This window comes from Aythya marila (genome assembly GCF_965140915.1).
Source record: "Aythya marila genome assembly, chromosome: 25".
In the NCBI taxonomy this organism is placed as follows: domain Eukaryota; kingdom Metazoa; phylum Chordata; class Aves; order Anseriformes; family Anatidae; genus Aythya; species Aythya marila.
In genome coordinates this window covers 5859554-5881638 of record NC_139066.1, presented here as the reverse complement: position 1 = coordinate 5881638, position 22085 = coordinate 5859554, and the positions used below count along the sequence as shown (strand labels likewise).

Below are 22085 nucleotides of genomic sequence, written 5' to 3'. Positions count from 1 at the left end.
CCCCTCCCCTCCCCTCCCCCCCAGCGTTATTTTTAACCGGGCCGATCGCAGCGATCCCGTTTCCAGCGCGGCCCCGCAACCGGAGCGGGGCTGCGAGGACGGGACCGGGCGGCCGGGATTACCGGGGAAGGGGCCGGGAATCGATCCCGGGCCGCACCGGGGGGGGGGGGGGCTGCCCCCACGGGGAGCCCCCAGCCCCTAGGACCGGAGCCGTGGGGCCCCGGGAGCCGCAGCCCCGCAGCGTCACGAGGCCGGGCCGGGCCCTGCCGGGCGCCCCCGGTGCTGCCCCGCCGCGGGCCGCGGCCTCGCCCCGCTCCCAGCCCCGGCAGCGCCTCGGGCCCTCCCCCGGTAGCCGGGGAGAAGGGGGGTTGGGGGGGGGGGCTCCGGTAGCACCCGTGGAGCCTCCGCGGCTCCGTGGGGCGGCTCGGGGAGGACGCGGAGGGCGCCGGGGGCAGCCCCCGGGCCCCGCCGCGCTGCGGCCTAACGCGGCCCCGGGCACCGGGCGGGCACCGGGCAGCGCCCGCGGGGCTGCAGCGGGGCCGGGAGGGGCGGCACCGGGCGCCCCCCCCCCCCCTTTCCACCACCGCCGCCGCCGCCCCCCCCCCCCCCCGTACCGGGCCCCTCCCGGGGGCGGCGGCGGGGCGGGGCCGCCGGGCTGCGGGCAGGGGGCGCCCGGTGGGGCCGGGGGGGGTGTAGGGGAAGGGGGGGGGGGGGCCGGTACCGGAGGCCGCCCTGCACCTGCCCGGCCGCGGCACCGCGCCGGGGGCTGCCCCGGAGGACGGAGGGGGGGGTGGGGGGGACACCGGGGGTCGTCCGGGCCCGGCCGGGCCTCACCTGCACGGCGGCCTCCAGCTTGCCCTCGAAGGTGAAGTCGATGAGGTCGGGCTTGAGGCACAGCCCGTAGTTGAGGGGGCAGACATCGGCGGGGAGCCGCTCGAAGGGCCGCTTCTCCGGCATGGCGGGGCGGGCGGCGGGGATGCGCCCCCCCGCGGCGGGGCGGCGGGCGGGGGAGGGGGAGGGGGACGAGGAGGAGGAGGAGGAGAGGAGAGGAGAGGAGGAAGAAGAGGAGGAGGAGGAGGAGGAGGAGGAGGGGAGGGGGAGGACGGGCGAGCAGCGGCAGCCGCGGGGGTTCCGAGCGGCGACGCGGCGGCCCCGCACCGACACGGGCGGGAGGGAGGGCGGGAGGGAGGGGCGGGGGCGCGCGCGCGCGCTCCCGGCACGAGGCGGCCCCGGGAGGGGAGGGGAGAGGGGGGAGGAGGAGGAGGGGGAGGGACGGGGGCCGCGCGTGCGCGTGAGCGCGCGGCGGCGCCACGCGGCCGCGCACGTAGCGCGGAGCGAGCGCGTTGCGTAAGCGGTGGGGGCGTTGGGGCCCTCCCGGGGGTCCCGGGGGGTCCCGGGGGGGTCCCGGGCCCGGCTCTGGGCTCCGCACGGGCTCGGTTCCTGCCGCCCCCGCCCGTCCCCGCTGCCGGTGGTCGCCTCCCGGGGCAGGCCCTCAGCAGCAGGGCCCCCGTGGAGAGGTGGGGGCCGGCCCCGGCTGCTGCAGGCCCCCGGTTACGGAACCGTGGGAGCGGCTGGAGAAGGGCCCCGGGGGCTGCAGCGAAGCCCGGGGGGGGAGAGGGGACGGGAACGGCGAGGAGCGAGGAGCAGCGCTGCCCCCGGGCCTGCCCTGCCTGCCTGGGCAGCTGCAGGGCACGGGGCTGCTCCTGGTCCTCTCCTCCTCCTCCTCCTCCTCCTCCTCCTCCCTGGGCCTGAGCTGCAGCAGGGGGAGAAGCAGAGCTGGGTGTTGCGGGGATCACAGAAAAAATAAAGAAAAATGGGGCTCAAGGTGCTCACAGAACCCTTCCTGGCCAAACTCACGCTCACTTGTGCCCATTTTGTGCTCCCAAGCCTAAAAAGCCTCAGGCTGTGGAGCAGAGGGGAGCTGCTGCCCACCCCGGGGGACCGCGGCCCCTCGGGGCCCGGCCACGCTGCTGGGGTCTGTGGAAGATGCTATGTCAGGAATCTGCCTTAAAAAGCTGCGTACGCAGCACAGCGAGCGGTATTTACGGGGCAATAAATGTCCCAAGTGGGTGATGGTGGAGGGCGGCTGGGTTTCGTGACAACCGCCAGCAGGAAGTTTAAAAATTCTTAATAAAGGCTTTATATGGGAAAAAAAGAAGGGCGAAAAATCGAATTCCTCGGGAGGAGCGGTGCTGCCCTGGAGGCCCAGCCCTGCCCTCGCACCCAGCCCTGTTTGGGCTCCGGGTGGGAGCCGTGGCTCGGGGTTCAGCTCTGCCGGGAACCCCGCTCGGGGCGCTGACCTACTTCGGCCCCGCGCCGCGGCTCTGCCGGGGCCACAACCTCACAACCTCCCTCGCGTTAGGAAGGAAGCACAGCTTGCTGGGGCAGGAAAGCATTTGGCTGTTAATTGCTTTCTGCCGCTGGATATCACAGTTGCTCCTTTTCTTCTCCTTCCCCCCCCTCCAAAAAAAAAAAAAAAAGATTTATTTTCGCTAAAAGTGACATCTCGCTGTTTAAAATATAAGCTAGCGCCAAGCAGAGAGAGGGTGGGGATTTGCTGAGACCTGGAGGAGTCTGCGGCACGAACTGGGGCATGGAGAAAGTACAGACGGATCTTAGCACATAATTATAAAAACCAAGCAGCTGATGAGCGTGGGTTCATCTGGGGCTTCTCGGGGCTGCATTGTGCTACAGTGCCCCGAGGAGAGGGAAGGAGACAGCGGGAAGCAGCTGGAGCCGTGCGGGGCTTTGGGAAGCTCTGCAGGCCTCCGGGTGCCACCACCCTCCCCGGCTCCTCCGATGCCTTTTAGCGTTGCCACCGTCCGCGGGGACACACGGACACGGGCAGAGCGGTGGGACAGACGGCACCCCAGCCGGCAGGAGAGACCTGGCGGGGCAGGACGGCTTCTCCCCCTGCTCCTCTCCCCAGGGCCAGCAGCGGGATGAAGGCAGGAGGGCGATGGGGGGGTTGTCTGGGGGCTCTGCCCCCCACCCCGTGCCGCTCGGTGCCGCTGCTCGTGTGCCGGGCGAGCCTCGCCGCACCCCCGGGGCTCCCTGCCGCGGCGGCTGGCCCGCGCTGCTGCATTGTTCGGTGACAGATGCTGCTGTCAGCAAGAATCACGAAGGAAAGAAAGGAGGAGAGGAAGAGGGAGAGGAGGAGGAGAGCCTCCGAGGAGACGCCCCGGGGAAGCTGCCGCCTCTGCCGTGTCCCGAACGAACCGGGCTCGGGGAGGCCCGGGGACGAGCGGACGCGGTGGCTGCCAGGGGCTGCGATGAGCCCGGATCCTGCGGCCACAAATTGCTGGCAGTGCACTGGCTTAATTAGGGAAACAAGGGAAAGAGGAAAAAAAAAATAAAAGAAAAAAAGAAAGATCCTGGAGAGCCTTTTCTTTTCTTCTCTTTTCGCATGGGTTTTTGGTGTCCCTGTGAGAGCGGGAGCAGCCGCAGGGCACGGGGCTAATCCTGCCTCGCAGGTCCAGCCGCGGCTTAGGGCAGGAATCCGAGGTATTTGGGGGCAGGGGACGGTGCTGGGAGCTGCGGGCGGCTCCGGGGCTGCCCCCAGCAAGAGGCCGTGGCAGGAGGAGCTGGCAGCGGTGGCGGTGGGCTGCGTGCCGGCCTGCCTGTTGCCCTGCCCGTTGCCCTGCCCGTTGCCCCCCCTGCACCCCACAGCCCCGGGGCGCGTAGCACAAGCACCTCCATGGGGCAGGGATGGCGCCAACGGGGCCAAAGCCCTGCCTGGAGGACGCCGAGGCCTCGTCCCGGTGCTCGGGGCCTGCCAAAGCCTAGCAAAGGCCCCGACGGGGCAAAATGGGGGAGTTCTGCAAATGGGGGGGGGGCAGCACAGGGCCACCACCCTCGCTGGAGCCGATCCTTGTCCCTGGTTGCTGTAAGAGCCCCCCAGTGGCACCCAACCCCCCCCCGCACCCCGTCCCGGCCCCTACTGGGGGGGGGGTCAGGCCCCGATAGCGGCGTGGGCTGGGGTCAAGGGTCCTGGGCACAGCAGGGCCCTCACTACACATTAACCAGCCGGCCGGCGGGGGGGCTCCCTCCCAGCCAAACCTGGCCAAAATCAACAGTCCCCGCGCTGGGAGCACGGCTGGGGGGGGGCGGATGGGGCTGAGCCCCCCCAGCACCATCCCTTGCATCCCCCGGGGGGGTTGCGTGGGGGCCCTGCGGGGGCACAAATGGAGCCCTCACAGCCCCCCCTCTACCCTTGCCCCCCCCCCCCCCAGCAGGCAGCCCCCCACCTCCAGGCGGACACAGACGGAGGGGCCGGGGGGGGGGGACAGAACCGGGGGGGTGCACACAGGGACATCAAGGACATCGCATGGGGGGGCTGCACGGTGCTATGGGGTGTGCACTGCGCCCCCCCCCCGTGCTGCAGGGGGGCTCCTGCACGTTCGCAGCCGTGCACGGTGCACGGGGGGGGGGGGGGGGTAATGGGGGGGGGGGGGCTGCTCCCCATGCACGGGGGAGTGCTGGGGGGGGGCTGCTCCCCGTGCACGCCGCAGGGCGCTGCAATGGGGGTGGGCGCCGCGCCCCCCCCCCCATGCTGCGGGGGGGGGGCTCCCGCCCCGTGCACGCGCACCCCGCTGCGTCACGCCCCCTCCCCCCTCCCCACCCCCTCACCCCCGGGGGGGGGCGCCTCGCGCCGGGGGCGGAGCCTCCCCCGCCCCCCCCCCCCCCGCAGCCGATGGAATTTTCCACTCGCCGCCGCGCGGGCTCCCGACGGCCCCGCCCCCTCCGCGCGCCACCGCCGGGCCCCGCCCCCTCCCCCTTCAAGCCCCGCCCCCCTTCCCGTCGGGCAGCGCGGCGCCAAGATGGCGGCCGCCATGAGGGCGGCGGGACTGGGGCTGCTGGGCCGAAGGGTGCGGGGCGCCGGGGGCGGCGGGGAGGGAAAGGCCGGGGGGAAGGGCCGGGGGCTGGGGGGAGGCTCCCGGTCCGGGCACGGTCCCGGGCGGCGTTGGGCGCGGTGCTGTCGGCTCCGGAGGCGTGAGGGGCCGGCCGTTAACGCTTGGCCTCCCGTTTCTTCCCGCTAGGCCTCGGCTCTGCGCCCCCCCGGGGCCGCCCCGCCGTGCCTCGCCGTGCCCGTGCGGACCAAGCGGCGGCTGTTCGTGCCCGACTGGGCCCGGGAGCTGTCCCCGGCCGAGAGGGAGGGCCGGCTGCGCGCCGCCGCCAGGGCGCTGCCCGAGGACCGCCTGGAGCGCGCCTTCTTCCTGGCCTGCACAGGTACCGCGGCCCTCCCCCCCCCCCCGGGGCCGGTTCCCGAGGGGCGATCCCGTAGAGGGACGGAGCCCCCCTGCAGCAGGCTCCGTTGCCTGCTCTGCCCCGTGTGGGTGGAGGCAGCGGCCCCGCTGCTGTCGGCTGTGTGTGGGGCTGTCGGCCCCTTTGCACCCGGGACCAGCATTGCCGTGGGAGGCCGTGCTCCCTGCGGCTGGGTGCCTTGTCCTCGTATCCTGGGGCTGCGTGGGAGAGGAGGAGAGCAGGTGGTCTAACACGGCTTGCTCACAGTGAGAGGTGCCCCTGTCATTTGTGGCCATGCTCTTATTTCATCCTAAAGGTGTTTTCAGGGAGGAATCCTTCTCCAGCAGCCTCTGTTACCTTCATCATGCAGCATTTGGCAGTTTTTGAGCCTCCCGACCTCTCTTCTCTCTCGTGCAGCTGATATTATAGACCCTTATGTCCCCCCTGAGGGTGATGCCCGCATGTCTTCCCTATCCAAAGATGGGCTGAGGCAAAGGGTGGAGAAGCTGAAGCAGACCGCTGCCTCCCAGCTAGCGTATGTACCTTCCTTTTAATTAGCCTGTGGTGGTGAATCCTTGCCCAGTTCTGTCTCGCAGTGGTGAGGTGGTGTGTTTGTTTACAACACTGCTGCTCTTGTACCACTTAACCAACCCTCCTTGGTGTGAGAGGGAACGCAAGGCGTCTGTCCTGGCACGAAGGGGTGCAATGTGTGCTCACATTCCCTGGGTTCTTTGTGTTTGCAGCAGTACGTCTCTCTTATGAGCACCTAGAGATTGTGTCAGTGGGGAGGGAGTCTCTGGTTCCCAGTTGCTCCCTGGGAAAAGCAGCTCTTGAACTGGATAAGATTCTCACCTGAAACACTGAAGTGTTTTTTAATTGCTGCAGAGCTTTTTTTTTTTTTTTCTTCAGTCTGCGGAAGGTAAAGGATCATGTTCCGGATTTCAGCACGAAAACCTTCCCAGAGAAGGCGCAGGAGATATTCATTGAAGCTCACAATTGCCTGGCAAAGTAAGACCTGGTCTCTGACCGATGTGGTTATGCAGGACCGGCTTCTTTTTCCTTATATGCTCTGGTTTTCTTCCTTATCTTTCTAATCCTTGTGCCTCCTCTGCAACGAGTACTTTCTTCTGCTGCCCTCATCTCTCTGAAGAGGAGGTGGCATTAGAGGTTTGGGAATCAGTGCTATTAGCAGCTGAGCTGGTGGTTGCTGCTGTTCCGCATCATGCCATGGGGAATGGTTTGGGTGTTGAAATGATGCTCCCCTGACTTGCTCTGCTTTGTAGAAGTGGAACAGTTTTCAGAAGTGCATCATTTTTGGTTACAATTTCAAACATCAATAGAACACTTAGGCCATAACTAGCCTCCAAGGGATGCTGCCATGTCTTTCTCCGAAGTCTTGCCAGCCAGCTAGCATTCAGGTTCTGATTCTGTGTTAAGATCACAGCTGAGAATCTTGTTTTTCTGCTTTGCGGGTGGGTTATAAATCTTCTGGAGAAGCAGGAATTTGTGAGTAAGCCTCTTTACAATAAGTGTGTTTGAGTAACTGGGTGTGTTTCACTTGCAGTTTTAACAAGCAGAAACTTCACTCCCTGGTGACAGAGCGCTGCTACCCGGTAAGTTTATCTGGGCGTTAGTGTGTCCTTGGTCGGGTTTAGAGAGCCTTAAATAGTGTGGAAGGGTTGAGAAATTGTCTCTTTTCTTTTTTCCCCACCCGAATACAATAAAGACAGTGGGGAGACAAAGCACAAGTTTAAGTAACAGCTAACGAACGAGTGCCTCGTTACATGCAGGAGTTTGCTTGTTCAATTCACATCCCAATGAAGTTGGTGCTGACTTATTTGTCCTTTTCAGGACATGGTCCGTGGCAACAGGTACAAGACCATCCGCTGGAGTTTTGTGGAGTCTCTGGAGCCTCCGAGAGTGGTCCACATTCGGTGCAACAGCATTGTGAACCCCAGTAACCTGTACGGCCAGGTGACGGTGCGGATGCACACGCGGCAGGTACGTCCCCCTGTCCCCTTGTCCCCCCCCCAGCAGACTCCAGCCCGGGGCCAGCCCAGCGTGTTTCCTGGCTCTGTTACAGACCCTGGCTGTCTATGACCGGTTTGGGCGGCTGATGTACGGCGGGGAGCAGGTGCCCAAGGATGTTCTGGAGTACGTCGTATTTGAGAGGTATTTGGTCAACCCCTACGGCACATGGAGGATGCACGGCAAGATTGTTCCGGAGTGGGCTCCACCGAAGGACCCCATCATTAAGGTAATGCCACCAAGGGCAGACACCAGCATGGCCTTTGGCTGTGACACATGAATTCCTAGCTTATTTTGGACAAAAACAGAGCTGAGCTTCCTGTACTGGGCTGGTGGTGCATTTATTTGCAAGCAGTCCCATTTATTACCGTGGGATTATCAGCCTCTAGCATCTCTCACGGTGGCTAGTGAATGTTACAACTGCTAGGCACTGGGTTTAGTCCCAGGAGGTATCTGCAATTTGTGTGCTTCTGTCCTAGATAAGACCAGTAAGTTTTCTGCTGCTTCTGGAGGCTTTATGACAGATTGCAGCTGCATTTTGATGCACACAATTGTGGAATATTGCATAGAATTTCCTGTGATTAAAGGAAAAACTTTTATAGAGCCATCAGCACTGCAAAAGACAAATCTGTAACTTGAGACAGGCGTGGGGTCGGCTCTGAACTATGCAGGGAGTTGGGTTTTAAGCCATCTGATTGCTCCTGTACCTAGCCTAGTTTTCAGGGGTAACAGGACTGAAGGTTTGATATCTCTGTCTGGAAAATAGGTAAAATACATATTCTAGGGTAACCTGGGAGATGTAGTAGCAGACCAATGGTATTTGACAGGTACGTGATAATTCAGGGCTTCACTGCTCCCTGTACTGCACCTGGCAAACTGCGGCAGGTGCTCTGCCCTCCTGTGTGACAAAACAGGTCCTGGAGAGGCAGGAGGTGAGAAGTGCAGTGTGGTACAATGCGGGTAATACCATTCCCTGCGCTGTCCTCCCTCCCGCTGCTGCCATCTGGTCATCTTCCTGTGCACTGCCACCACCTCCTGGTCACCCTTTCTCACGCTCTCGTTACAACAGTTCCGAGCTGCTCCACGTTGTGCTGATTTCTGTCCTTGCTGTTGCAGACGGTGATGATTCCTGGCCCAGCCTTGGATTCTTCACAAGAGGTTAAAGAAAATAAAGAAGAAACTTCAGAGCAAGTACAGAGGCAGCAGTAAGAACAACCCTGAAGGAACAAAACAGAGAATGCCTGTGGAGGGAGCCAGCTGTGTGTAGCTGTGCTTTTCAACAAAGCAGCTTCAGGAACGGACTCCGCTCACTAAGAAATCGCCTTGAAAGGAGGGAAAGGGAAGTGGGAGAGGATTCAGATGAGCTCTAAGAGCTTTACTCTGTCCAGATAGACTGTGCTGTGTCTTAACCCTCTCTGTGTAGTAGGTATTGGTACAGCAGTAACTACTGGTGCAGCAAGCACACTTTAAGTCAGGTTCTCCTGAGTGGGTCCTGCTGAATGGGTGCTTGTTAACGGCCAAGCTGTAGCACAGCACTGATAATTTAATAAAATTTATTGACTCCTGAGGTCAGTGTTTGTGTCAATTAATGTCAAAAGGCAGCATTTCTCATAGCCGACGGGTTTTGGTGCGTTTGTTCCATGTGCTCTCAAGTTTAGCAATGTTATTAATGAGCGGCTGGCACCATCCTGTGGACACGATGACATTCACATCGGGCCCTCTGGTTTAGCAGGCTGTGTGAGTCCAGAAAATGTACCCAGGGGTTACCTTTTTCCACAGCTGCAAGTAAGGCAGTGCGCTGCTGATCTGTTCTTGCTTTGCTCAGGTAGCTTCTGTTTGCACCTAGTCACAGAGCAGCAAATCCACTGGTCATCAGATAACAGCGTTTCCTTTTCCAGCCTCGTACTGCTTTTTAATTCAGCCATTTTCAAGAGCTTGTGAGAGTTGAGAGTATTTTTTTCTTCCTTGAGAGAGATTTTACAGAGCACGCGGTAAGATTTATGGCTCCTTATGCTTGCAGAGTTGTTCAGTGTTGCTTGTGAATGATGTTCCTTTGAAAGGGCAGAATCCCATCTCTGTGCTCAGTTAGGAGAGGAGCCAGCGATGGAATCCCTTTCATCTTTTTGGAAGTCAGAGGGGTGTCACAATCTGTCTGCCTTTCCCGCAAGAACCTACTATATCGAGCCTTCTGCCTACGCTTCATTCATGAGCTGGAGAGGGATTCAGTGCTCCAGCATATGTGAGCTGGGGTAGGAACAAAAATAAATGAGCGAGCTGCCTGGCCTGTGTCTGCTGTGACTAAGGCAGCGTAGAAGCGGGTGCGGCTGTGACTGCTCAGCTGCTTCCTACGGCCACGGTTCTTCAGCTCAGGCTCTGAATGAGAGGAGTGTTCTCCGACAGTGGCTGTTTTTTTTGGGAGAACAGCATTTAATTCCAGTGTAGCTCCCCCATTTCCTTTGCCAACCTCTCTGACTACACCACTGCTGTTCCTGGGTGTCCTTTGCAGCCTCGCTGCTTTCTGTTGTAGCTCTTCCTTAGATGTATTCTGTACGTTGCCCACAGCCCATAAATCAGCCGAGTGTGCACGCCGAGGATAACTTTATTTTCTGTATGTACACTTACTTACACCACTGCATGACTTTGACGTTCGGCACTGAGGATCACAGCACACAACAGCGACGCCACTTTAAGGAGAGAGGAGGCAAACGAAGGGACGGCAGGACAAGCCCCGAGCCTCAGCCTTGCGGGGAGATCAGAGAGAACAGAAGTGTTTGCTTCTGTGCCTCAGGTTTTGATTTGCTTCCACTCAAACGGAGCAGAGGAACAAACCTGGGGAGACTGCTGTGCTGTGGTGCCTGGGGGGAGCAGGGGGGAGCGGGACCTGCACAGCCCGCAGCGTGCAGCCCAGCACTTCCCCTGGTGATGGGATCAGCCCTGCCTCATGCCCTGGAGGTCGTTGTGCCCCCATGGCCTCAGCACCTTCCCCGTCTTACAGGACCTGGTTTCCACCTCTGCCCCCAAAAGGGGTGTGAATACAGCAAGAAATTGAAACGGGGCATCCCAGCTTCCTACAGGAGGGCAGTAAAAGTGACGGCTGGGGAGTGCCAGCGGAAAGGGTGATGGAAAATCCCCCCTGCGATGGGAAGATGAGCTCTGGGCATTGCACACGTGTGTACAAGAGAAGTAGCCAGCAATAACGAAGTGCTTTGCAGAGTCAGTGGCGTAATTAGTTAAGACAAACGCTTCTGGGGAGTTGTTCTCCTCCCCAGGGGCACCGTGGCTGCCCTGGGCTCACCATGGAGCGAGCTGATCCAGCGGGCAGGGGCTGCCAGCTCCCCCCACTCTGAATTCCCGTGGTGCTCGGGAGCCTGGACCCCTGCTGAAGGCAGCCCTGGGCTGTCCCCAGCCCTAGGTTTTGGGTCCCTGTGTGGGCAGGTGGCGGGATTCAGCTCAGGACTTTCCCTGCACAACCGCTGCCAGCTGGGGCAGGCGAGCTACTCGTGGTCCCACGGGCAGACATCGGGGCTGCTTTGCCTCGTGCCCCCCTCTCTGAGGCTCTCCCCAGCCCTTCGGGGGCTCGGGCTGGGGTCTGTGCTGTCCCCCTCCCACGGGCACACCGTGGGCGCTTTTTGGGTTTCGGTGCTGGGGGCTGGGGGAGCCTCCTCTGCCTCCCAGGGACAAACCTCGGCCACGCTGGCACTGGGGCTGGGGCTGCTGCTGGCCACGTGTGCTTGCCGAGGGAGCCCTGCAGCTGCCCGCAGGGGCTGGGAGCCCGGCAGGACGCGGCGCAGGGGCTTGTGCTCAGCCTGGCCCCCAGAGCAGCCCCCGGCCTTCGGTAGGGCTGGTGGAGATGTGGCCACCTGCTTTGGATCCCCGTTCCCAGCGGGGGCTGCTCCATCAGCTCCCAGTTTGGGCGCGTGGATCTGCAGGGCCTCGGGCTCTGCTGCTTCCCAGGGGCAGATGTCGGCTCTCCGGCTCTCCGAGCTGTCCCACTTCTTGGATGCCTCTCTCCCCGTCCCAGCTTTTTGGGGGGGCTCCTCCGTGCCCAGGCTCTCCCAGGGGCACACGGCCTCTCGCTCGCTGCTCCCCTTCTCTACCGCCTTGGAGGCTCCCCGGTGTTGGGGCCGGGGGCTCACCTCCCCCGGGGCTGCCCCCATTCTCTCAGACGAGGCTCCTTTCCCCGGCAGAGCTGCAGCCGCCTCCCAGGGGCAGATTTCAGCTTTATCCCTGGCTCCCAGCTCCTGAGCTTCCCAGGGACAGATCTCCGTGCTCAGGGCTCTCCCTTGGGGCAGCGCTGGGCTCCCCAAACCCGGGCTCTCCCAGGGGCAGACCTCGGCCACGCTGCTCCCGGTGCTCCCCGGTTTGGTGGGAGCAGCTTTCGGCAGCTCTGTGCTCTTCGTGCCCCCCGTGCTCTCCCAGGGGCAGACGGCCTCACGGTCCCAGCTTTTTGGGCTGTCTCCGGTCTCCTTCAAGCCACCTCGATCCGTGGAAGTGTTCCTGCTCCCTCCGGACTGACCGCCTCCGCCCTGCCTCAGTTTCCCTTTATCCGAGGGGACAGCGGCCACCTCCCAGGGGCAGATCTCGGCTTTACCCCCAGCCCCCAGCCCCTGAGCCTCCCAAGGGCAGATCTCTGCCTTCGGGCTCTCGGTGCTCTGAGCCTCCCTCGCTGCAGACAGCGCTGGGCCCCCCGTGCAGGGTTTTGGGGGGTCCCAGGGGCTCGCGGCATCGCTGCCGCCCCCCTGCAGAGACCTCGCTGGGCTGGCCAGCGCTGCCTGGCGCCTGATGCGCTTCTCCCCCCGCGGGCCTGCCCTCGGGGCCTGCTCTGCCCTTGGCTGCTCCCCGAGGGGGGCTGCAGCCGCCTCCCAGGGGCAGATTTCGGCCTTGCTGCCAGCCTCCAGCCCCGCGGCCTCCCAGGGGCAGATTTCTGCCTTCGGGCTCTCCGTGCTCTGGGATTTCTTTGGCTCAGCTCTCGACCCCTCCAGGCTCTTCCCAAAGAGCTTCGCGGAGATCTGGGTGTCCCTGCGAGCCGCCCGACCCCTCTCCTCTGCCAGCTTTGCTTTGCTGCCCTCGGGTTCCCCTGATTTGGGTTTGGCGGCTGCCGGGGGAGCCCCACGCGGGTCCTGGCTCCCCTTTCCCTTCCCCGGCGGAGCTGGGGACACTTCCCAAGGGCAAATTTCTGCTTTAGCCAGCGGCTGCTCCTCGGCTTCCCACGGGCAGACGTCGGCCTTCTTGCTGCCAGCGTTTCCACCCTGGGTCGGTGATTTGGGCAGAGCCGGGCTTTCTGCCGTGAGCCCCTCGCCAGGCTCCTCTGCGCCTTCCCAGGGGCACACGGACACGCGCCGGCTGCTCCCTTGGTCCGCAACATTCGGCCCCTGGCTCCTGCCCCCCGGGGCTGCCGTCTGCGGGGGAACCCCCGGGGAATTTTCCTTTTCCTCCTCGATTTTCTCTGCGGCAGATAACGATAACGCCGTGCTCCTCTCCCAGGGGCAAACTTCTGCTCGGTGGCTGCTGCCTCCCCCGGCTTCCCAGGGGCACACTGCGGCCCTCGCGCTCTCTGGGCTCTCGGAGGTGAATTTTGGCAGGTCCGAGCTGTCGGGAGCTGCCCGAGGGGGGGGCAGCTCGGTGCCGGCGCTGCCCCAGGGCCGGCTGGCCGCTGGCTGCCTGCCCCCCCCGTCCTGAGCCCTCAGCAGACCCAGGGACCGGGCCCGGATGCTGCTGCCCCCCCTGGGCAGCCTCCCCCCGTCCTGCTGCACCTTCCCCTTCTCCGGCTGGGGCTCCCCCACCTCCCAGGGGCAAATTTCTGCCCTGGGGGCCGGCCCCCCCTCCGCACTCTCCCACGGACAGACCTCGGCCATCCTGCCCCCCGTGCTGCCCCCCGTCCCTGGGGCCGCTGCCGGCAGCTCTGGGGGCTTTTCCCCCAGCTCTGACCCGGGCCCCACGCTGCCAGGACCCCCATGGGGGGGTCCAGCCTTGCCCCCACTCCCCTCCCAGGGGCAGATCTCTGTCCTAAGGCCACCACCCGCCCAGGCCACCTCCGTGCTCCTGCTCCTCGCGGGGAGCCCCTCGGTGCCGCGTCCCTCCCTGGCACTGCAGGGGCCGGGCTGGCTGCCCCCCTTCCCCAAAACCTTCTTGGGGCTTCCCCCCCCAGCAGCTGTCGCCTCCTGTAGAGCCAAAGCCCCCGGGGGGGCACCCAGGGCTTCCCAGGGACACACCTCAGCCCTCGGCCCCGCAGCAGCCGTGCTGTGCCCGGGGACCCGGGGGCTGCCCGTGCCCAGTTCCAGCGGTGGTGGCAGTGGTGGTGGTGCTGGTGGTACTGGTGGTGGTGCTGGTGCTGGGGTTTGCTGGGGGTGCTCGGAGGTGTCCCCACAGCTGGTGCTGAGCGAGACCTCGTGCGTCCCCGAGGGCGTCTCCAGGACCCCACTGGTGTCTGTGCTCCCCGGGGCAGCGCTGGGCTCCTCTCCCCCACCGCCTCCATCCGCGGCCGTGCCGTCCTCCCGTCCCCCTGCCTTTCCCCCGCTGCCCCCCCAGGCTGCACTTTCCGACGTGGAGCCGGCGTTGTTGTTGTGCTGCCGGGGCACCACGTCCCCCTCCTGCGGGCTGGGCTTGGGGCTTCCATTTGTGGGGCCTTGGCTGCTCCCCCCCGGAGAAAAAGTCGGTGTCCCTGCCAGCTTGGGCCTCTCCCTCCTGCTGCCCCCGTCTCCATCTCGCCCCTTTTTCCTGAGGCTGCCCTCGCTCTCCTTCTTTCCCTTCAGGCTGTTCTTCCCCCTGGAGCGGTTCAGAGCTTTGATGGCCAGTCCCAGGCTCTTGAAGGTTTTCTGGGAGGGTGGCTTGAAGCCTGGGGGGGCCACCGGGGTGTCCCCGGGGGTCCCTGAGGCTGAAGGCTCGGCGGCTTTTTGCTTCCTGCTCAAAATCTCCTCCTGGATCAGCTCCCAGGGGCAAACCTCCGCGGGGATGGAGTGGGCGGACTGCAGCCGGCCCTGCCCCGCCGGGGGGGGTGCTCGCCCCGGTGTCCCCTCGGGTGTCCCCACGGGTGGCTCTGGTGGCTCCGCCGTCTCCCTGCTGTCCCCAGCGTGGTGCACCAGGCTCTGGTACCGCACGGGGGGCGGCGGCGGGGTCTTCCTCACCGCCACCCGCACCCGCCCCGAGAGGTGGGAGCCGTCGACGCTGATGCTCTTGGTGGGCGCGTAGGTGACGTGCTTCTGCGCCTTGCCATCCCCTGGGGGGGACGCATCACGCAAGGGACCCCCGTCGGCACGCCCGGAGCCAGCTGGCAGGGGGGCATCATCCATCCCGGCGGCTTCATCAGCTTGCTCAGGGGGTGCCTGCTCCGTGGGGCGCCCCATGGCCGGGCGCTGCGTGGTGCGGTGCTCAGCGCCCCGCTCAGCATCCTGCCCGTCCCGTGCCGCCCGGCTGGCCACCAGCAGGGCCTCGTCCCGCGCGCTGGCCACGACGCTGAGCGACTTCAGCAGGAGGGCGGCGCGGGGCTGGGGGGGCTGCTGGTGCCCCGACAGGTCGTGGGCGCTGGCCGACTTGCACACGAGCGGGGCGGCGTCCAGGGACTCGCTGTCCGATTGCCCCGAGCCCGCTGTGGTCACCACCGGGGTCCCCGGCGCGGTGTCCCCGCTGGGGCTGGGGTCGGGGGAGCCGCCCCGGGGGTCCCACGCCGGGGTCTCGGAGCTGTGGGATTTACGCAGGGTGGCGGCGTGGTGTCGGGACCCCCCGTCTCGTGCCCGCAGGCTGGCGCTGCCGGTGCTGGGGAGCCGCTTGGCCGAGGCGCGGCGGCTGCCGGGGGTCCGGAGCCGCTCCTCACGGCTGCCCCGCGGGGCCACGGCCTCGGGCAGCTCGGCGAGGCGGCGCACGAGGGAGCGGCCCAGGCTGCGGCGGGACCCCCGCTTCTTGGGCAGGTGGGGGTTGTTGGCTGCCATCCTGCGTGTCTTCAGCACCTCCAGCTGCGCGTAGAGCTTCTTCAGCTCCTCCTGCGCGCCGCGGGATGGGGACACGGCAGAGAGAAGGGAGAGAGGAGAGCACGTACAACGGGACCGAACGGGGCCACCCTGCAATTCTCCACCTTTGTCCCCGGAGCCACGGGGCCGGCCTGTGCCCACGTCCCCCTGTTGCTGCTCTGCCCCCTGCCCGTCCCCCCGAGGAGGTGGCTGCAGGGGACAGGCTGGGCTCTCCCCCCCCCAAGGCCCGTGGCCGTTCGCCCCGTGCCCCCTCCCGGCCGCTGCATCCCCTTCTCCACCCTCTGCTTTGCATCAGGAGAAAGACTGCAAAAGGCAACTCTTACTCTGCGTGGGGCTGCATAGCTAGCGTCAAAAGAAGGTCCTGAGTGTGCCACCCACCCGAATGTCATCGGGGTCGAGACTGCGCTCGCTCCAGGCGGAGGCGATGCTGCTGTTGAGGCAGGAGCCCGAGCGCCGCATGTCCAGCTCGTCCTCGTAAACCTCGGCCGCGATCTCCTCCCGCAGCGGCGAGCCGGCGTGCAGGAACTGGGGGCGAGGGGCGAGCTCGCCGAGGGGCCCCGAAATCCTGGGGAGCCCCCGCCCCGTGTCCCAGACCCCCGGACAAGGGGGGAGGTGGCGCAGGGCATGGGGCAGGGCCAGGCGTTACCTTTGGGATGAAAATCAGCGCCAGGGTCATGGTGACGGTGCTGTGGGTGTGAGCGAAGAAGAGCAGCAGGGTCCAGTCGGGGTGCAGCGAGGGGACCACGACGAACCTGGAAGGGGCAGGGGGGCAGCGTGGGGGCACCCCTGGGGGATCCCAGGGGGCAGCTGCTGGCTGCGGGGCGTTGCTGCCGGTGCTCTGCGTCACCGTAGCCAGGAATCTGTTTCCAGCCCCGTTTCCAGCCCCGTTTCCAGCCCCGTGCCCTACCTGGCCACGTGGAAGGCGGCCGAGATCATGAGCTCGTTGTGCAGCGCGATGCCCATGTAGCGGGGCTCGTGGAAGGCGGAGGGCACGGCGCGCGTGGCGTAGCACAGGGAGCTGCCCCACAGCAGGAACAGCATCTCGGCTGCGGGACAGAGCAGGGGCTGAGCACCCGGCCCCGACACCCTGCTGCGGGGATTCCTGGTGGGTTCTGCTCCCCTCTGGGCCCTCCCTGCCCTGGGTCGCATCCAGCCCAGCACATCCACCTGGGTGCGTGCTGCAGATGGAGCTGGGAGAGGTGCTCAGCATCCTTGGCACAGCCTGGCACTGGCAGCGGGATGTGCTGCTGCTGCTGGGCACTGCGCTGGGCACCAGGGCACGAGCTGGGGGTGCTTGGAGGGAGGGAGGCAGCTCGGACCCCCCAGCCCTGCTGCGGGCTTGATTGGATGGATGAGGAAATTAAAACCCTGCCTGCTGTCTTAATGGGATGGTGTCCTGGGGTTACGGGGAGCAGGGAGGGGAGAGGTGCGGGCAGGGATGGCCGTGGGGGGTGCCGGGGGGGCTCTGCTGGCGCTCACCGACCACCATCATGTAGTCCCAGCGGTCGTGGCCGCAGATGTAGAAGTGGAGCCCGCGGGCGGTCTGGGTGCGGACGACCAGCGGGATGTTCTTGTCGACGTTCTCCAGCATCCCCACGGTCCAGGCCGCCAGGAACCACAGCACCAGGAGCAGGATCAGCCCCAGCATCTTCAGCACCCGCCCGCTCGACATGTAGGGCACGCGCTGCGCCGTGCGGGCCAGGAACACCCTCAGCACCCTGCGAGGTGCAGGGGGGGGTCAGATCCAGGCTGGGGGTCCCCGGCAGGGTCCCGGCAGCCCCCCCGGCCCCGCTACCTGTACAGCTTCAGGGCGATGGTGCCGTAGACGGTGGCGAAGCCCAGCATGCGCACCCAGCGCAGCACGATGCAGCGGAAAATGCTGGGCTTGAAGTAGAGGATGAAGACCTGGGGGGTGGGAGGGAGGGAGGGGGTCGGTGGTGGTGTTCGGTGCCCGCTCACTGTGATGTGTGTTGGGGGGAAAGGGCAGGGAGGTGGGAAGCAGCGACCGGGGGTGCCTGGCCTCCCGTCTCTCCCTTGCTCCCCGGCAGCCACCGCAGACGTTTTGGGAGGGAGAGGGGATTTGGGTTGGGATTAATTCTGGTGGCCAGCGGGAGAAAAGGGATTTGGTTTCCTGAGCAGGTTTATACCGCAGCCCCCGGAGCCTGCGCCAGCACAATTAACAATTAGGTGGAGCCGTGCCCGTGCCCTGCCTGGTGCCAGCTCTGCCGGATGGGTGGGACGGCAGCTCGGGGCTTGGTGCCACGTTTTGGGGTGGGATGGGGGCTGGTGGGGGGGGCAGCCCCATGCCGGGGCTCGTGGCTGTGTATCTGGGGTCTGCAGCTTAACGTGGAGCTGTGGGGCCGCCTGCCCCGGCACGCTCTGAGCATGGAGGGGGGGTTTCAGCGCGGGGCCGGGTACTCACGGGGAAGTAGAGCAGGAGGGACCCGAAGAGGATGGTCTCCAGCAGGACGACTCCTGACGCCCGGATCCTCTGCGGGGACAGGGCCAACATTAGGGCACAGCCGGGAGCCCAAGGGTGCCGGGAGGGATGGAGCCCAGGGCAGGGACGCCCACCCCGGGACCCCCTCCCTCGAGAGCCCCCCGGCAGGAGGCAGCCGGGCGGGGGGACACGGGGCGAGGGGAGCAGCAGCGGGGGGACCGGGCGCAGCCCAGGCGGCGCTTGCCTTGCTCCTTCGGAAGTGGTAGGAGACCAGCATGCTGAGGAACACGGCCAGCATGCAGGAGGCCTGGCAGGACAGGATGGCCGCCCGCAGCGCCCGGTCCTCCTGGATCAGGCAGGGGGTGTCGTCCACGCAGGCGGCGCATCCCTCGCGGCAGGGCCGGCACGCCAGCCGGGGCCCCCCATCCGCCGGCACCGGGCTCCCCGCCACGCCTGGGGATGGAGCCGGGGGTAGGTGAGGCCCCCCCAAAACCCCCCTGTTGGGTATCCCAAAGCCCCCGCAGCCCCGGCACCTGCAGGGGCTGCAGGGTGAGAGGGGGGCCCCCAGCTGGGTGCTGCACCCACCTGCCTGGGTGCCGACGGCCACTCCGCCGGCCCCGTAAAAGCCCGGCTTGCACCGACACACGTACTGCCCGAGGACGAAGCTGCGGCTCTCCTGGGGGACGCACTGGGGGAGACAGGCAGAGGTGCACGGAAGGCATCGCCCCGCACCCATGCGCTTCGCTGGGCTCCCCCCAGCCCCGTGCGCCCCCTGGCACCGGGGGCTCCAGCGCACCCCCGGCTCCCTGACCCCGCGCTGTCCTCCCCCACGCCTGGGCCTGGAAACCAGTGGTTAAACATTTAGGGATTAAAAGCCAGAGCCTGGCCCCCAAATCCCTCCCTAAAACCTAAATGGACACCTAATGCAGCACAGCGTGCTAATCCGGCCGTGCGGCTGGGCCGTGACGGCAGCGGCCGCGGCAGCCCCGCTAATCCCCCGCTGCACGGCACCGGGCCCGGACCCTGCCCGCGCCGCCAGGCCGGCCGGGAGCTTTTCTGGGTATTGTTGTGTGCTGGAAAGACGCCTGGCACGGATCAGGTCACGTCCCTCCCGGGGGAATTACTTGCAGGGAGGAAAAGTGCCTGAAATAGAAGCTGGTGAGGTGCCGCCTGCGTGGGGACAGCTTTGGGACGGCATTTCCCATGACGGGGGCGGCGAGTTGTCACCCCACAACCCCGGCAGCGCCAGAGCCCAGCTCCGTGGCACGAATGCTGCCCCAAACTGGGGCCCTGCAGGGTTTGATGTGACCAGGGGGCAGTGCTGGGGCACCTCTCGGTGGGCACAGCCGCAGGAGTGCTGAGGGCCACCCGCGGGGATGCTGCACCCATCGGCTCCCAGCCCCCAGAACGCTGTCCCCGCTGCCCCCGGGTGGGCAGCAGCCTGGTCACCCCGCTGGCTCTGCTGGAAGATTTGCACAATAAACCCCGGGCACCGTGCGAGAGCAGCTGAGAGGAGCAGATGGAGCGGCCGGCGGGGGATAAAGCTCATCCCGCAGGGAGGGACGGGCAGCGGGGACGGGGATGGGGACAGGGACGGGGACAGTTTGGAGAGGAGCAGCCCCAGCCCCAGTGGATGAGGGAACGGAGTTCCACAGTGCCCCAGGTGCTGGGATGGGTGCTGGGTGCTGGGACCAGCAGGGTGCAGGGTGCTGGTACAGGGTGCTGGGTACCTGGGTGCTGTTGAGGTCGCAGCGGTGCGTGCCCGCGAACCAGCCCGGCCCGCTGGCGCACTGGTCGATGCCCACGTCCCGCAGCTCGATGTCCACCCGCACGACGCCCCTGTGCAGGGGGACGGGGTCAGCCCCGGGACATTGGGGAGCTGGGGGGACGCAGCTGCAGGGGGGCTGGGAGATGGGGACACAGACCCGGGGGACACACTCGTGGTGCTGGACGTCCCCCCTTGGAGCTGGGTCTGGGGGTTTTAGGGCTGGGGCACGGACAGCCGCGGGGGCCGGGGAGCAGCGCGGTGCAGGGACGTGCAAATACACACAGACACTTGTGTGCACACACGCACGAACACACACCAGTGCACATGCACGTGCACACGCCTGCACTCACATCCCCCCCGATGTGCACACACACAGGCAGACATGCACACACCCCGGGGCTGCTGGCACACACCGCAGGGAGGAGGGCTGCCCCGTACCCCACACCCTGCACCCCGCACCCTGCTGCACACAACTGGTGCCCCACGCCTGGGGGCGATGCCTCAAGCACCCATCACCTCCATGGGGCGCCCCCCAGCCCCCTGCACCCCGTCAGGCCCCCTGCACCCCATCACCGCCGGCACCACTCACTTGAACTCGGGGCTGAGGTCCGGCTTGAGCCCGTAGAAGGCGGAGGAGAGCGTGACGGCCCAGGCGGGCAGGAATTTACCCTCCCGGCACTCGAGGAACGGCGGCGACCACCGTACGTGGCCCGGCTCCCCCACATAGCTGTCGCCCCGCTGCCACTTGGGGGTCTCCATGCTGCGCAGGTCGTTGCTGAGCACCCTCTTGCGGAGCTGGGGGCTGCGCTGGGCGCGCAGGGCGTTGAACCACTCGTTGTCCCAGCTGCGGTTGCCCAGGCTGGGGGCGGCGGCGGAGACGTCCCGCAGCCGGATCTCGCCCTCGCCCGCCGTGGCTTGCAGCATCAGCCGGGGCTTGGCGGCCAGCGGGTGGGCGTCGAGGGCCAGCACCGCCCGGCGCACCCAAGGGTGCCCCTCGGCCAGGCTGCGGACCAGCGCCTGGTACCACTCCACGTCCTCGGCCACGCTGGCCTCGCGGATGTCGTTGCTCTGGAAGAGCATGTTGAGGAAGTTGGCGGCCTGGGCCAGCGCCTCGGGGGCGGCACGCAGGGCGGCCCGCAGAGCCGGGGGGGGGCCGGAGCCGGGGGCCCCCGCCGCGACGTCCCGGCTGCAGTTGGCACGGGCCAGGCGCTGCGCATCGCCCGAGCGCAGGAAGGCCAGCGCCGCCGCCGAGCCCTCGGCGTCCCCCGACGGCCCCGGCTCCGACGTGGGCACCCCTGGGGGTGGTGAGGCCGGGGGCTGCTGTGCCCCCCCCAGGAGCAGCACGGCGTGCAGCCACCAGAGCAGTGGCCACCGCTGCGTCCCCATGGCCGGGCTCAGCGCAGCCCCCCGGCACCCCACGGCCGGCCCGGGGGGGGCATGGTGGGCACGGCGCCCGAGCCGGCCGGGAGCCCGCTGGGCTGCGCTGAGCCGCTCTCCGCCGCCTGTTTTCCTCCCTCCACAGACGTCACCGGCTCCAAACCGCGCTCAGCCGCTGGCGCTGCCCGCACGGAGCCCCCCCGCCTGCCCCCGCCTGCCTCCGGTCCCGGCCCCGCTGTGGGGAGCCCCCGGCCGGCCCCGGGACCCCACTCCCTGGCCCCTCGGGCTGCCCGTGATGGAAGCGCATCCCGACGGGCAGCCATGGCAACCGTGCTGCGAGCATCCGCATCCACATCCCGCAGCCTCATCCTGCACCCCGCGGCTCCCGGGGGTCCCAGGGGTCGGTGCTGCAGCGCCCCAGGCCCCGGGGAGGGGGCCGGGGTTGGGCTCCCACCTGCAGGAAACCCAAAGTCCCTGTTGTGGGGCAGGGAGGGAAATGGGGGCACGCGGGGGGCCCAGTGGGGCAGGGGTGCTGTGCAGCCAGAGCTGCCCCTTGCTCCCCACTTCCCAATTTTGGGGTGTCCTGGGTGCCACGCAGCACTGCCTGCCTGCAGGGGGGGAAACTGAGGCACGGGAGGCTGGTGCAAAGCAAGGGGGGGGGCTGCTCCCTGGCCTCCAGGCAGGCGCACGGGAGCTGCTCCCGGTTCTGCTCATGTCGGGGGGGGGCTGGGGCTGCCCCGGGTGCCTGCAGGAACCGTGCAGGAGCCACACAGCGGCTGTGCAAAGGATGTGCAGCAGCCGTGCAAGTGCCGTGCAGGAGCCGTGCAAGAGCTGTGCAAAAGCTGTGCAGGAGCTGTGTGAGCGCTGTGTAGGAGCCGTGCATGAGCCGTGCATGAGCTGTGTATGAGCCATGGAGCAGGCATGCAGGAGCCATGCAGCAGCTGTGCAAAAGCTGTGCAGCAGCCGTGCAACTGCCGTGCAGGAGCCGTGCAAGAGCCGTGCAAAAGCTGTGCAGGAGCCATGCAGGAGCCGTGCAGAGCTGCACAGAGCTGCACAGAGCCATGCATTGCCATGCATTGCCGTGCACCCGGTGCATCCCGGTGCATCCCGGTGCATCCCGGTGCCCCCCTCCCGATCCGTCCCGCTCCCGCCTCCCCCCCCCATCTCCCGCCGCGCCTGCACGTGCCGGGGCCGCGAGGGGGCGTGGCCTCACCGCGATGGGCGTGGCTTCGGAGGGCAGGGAGGCGTGGCCTCGTGCGGCGGA

General features: G+C 66.3%; 3 protein-coding genes across 3 annotated transcripts in view; 1 reads left to right on the top strand and 2 right to left on the bottom strand.

Annotated features, from left to right (window-relative positions):
* Nucleotides 1–1091, bottom strand: part of NPEPPS (aminopeptidase puromycin sensitive) — a 33886-nt gene extending 32795 nt beyond the window's left edge. Inside the window, exon 1 of the mRNA XM_082778930.1 lies at nucleotides 835–1091. Coding sequence (XP_082635056.1) covers nucleotides 835–957 — 123 coding nt within the window. The 5' untranslated portion in view covers nucleotides 958–1091. The remainder of the gene's footprint in view (nucleotides 1–834) is intronic.
* Nucleotides 1092–4797: 3706 nt separating this feature from the next.
* Nucleotides 4798–8840, top strand: MRPL45 (mitochondrial ribosomal protein L45). The gene is made up of 8 exons (XM_082778866.1): nucleotides 4798–4868; nucleotides 5040–5229; nucleotides 5662–5779; nucleotides 6154–6252; nucleotides 6809–6857; nucleotides 7096–7245; nucleotides 7328–7501; nucleotides 8389–8840. Exons 1-8 carry the CDS (start codon nucleotides 4821–4823, stop codon nucleotides 8479–8481), a joined length of 921 nt encoding a protein of 306 aa, XP_082634992.1. The 5' UTR covers nucleotides 4798–4820; the 3' UTR covers nucleotides 8482–8840.
* A 1926-nt stretch (nucleotides 8841–10766) lies between these two features.
* GPR179 (G protein-coupled receptor 179) lies at nucleotides 10767–20539 on the bottom strand (the record flags this gene model as incomplete). The annotated part of the gene is made up of 12 exons (XM_082779001.1): nucleotides 20034–20539; nucleotides 19407–19515; nucleotides 18262–18364; nucleotides 17921–18129; nucleotides 17659–17727; nucleotides 17032–17141; nucleotides 16716–16954; nucleotides 16144–16282; nucleotides 15883–15988; nucleotides 15615–15761; nucleotides 13587–15248; nucleotides 10767–13433 (listed from the first exon to the last, which is right to left on the bottom strand). The coding sequence occupies exons 1-12, from the start codon at nucleotides 20522–20524 to the stop codon at nucleotides 10767–10769; spliced, it is 6051 nt and encodes a 2016-aa protein (XP_082635127.1). The 5' UTR covers nucleotides 20525–20539.
* Nucleotides 20540–22085: the final 1546 nt, after the last annotated feature.

What these genes read in the sequence shown, in the direction of transcription:
- MRPL45 (XM_082778866.1), top strand. Translation starts at nt 4,821, where the DNA reads ATGGCGGCCGCCATGAGGGCGGCGGGACTGGGGCTGCTGGGCCGAAGG. An exon ending in CTTCTTCCTGGCCTGCACAG is followed by an intron (nt 5,230 to 5,661) that starts GTACCGCGGCCC and finishes TCTCTCGTGCAG; the next exon opens with CTGATATTATAGACCCTTAT. An exon ending in ACCGCTGCCTCCCAGCTAGC is followed by an intron (nt 5,780 to 6,153) that starts GTATGTACCTTC and finishes TTTTTTCTTCAG; the next exon opens with TCTGCGGAAGGTAAAGGATC.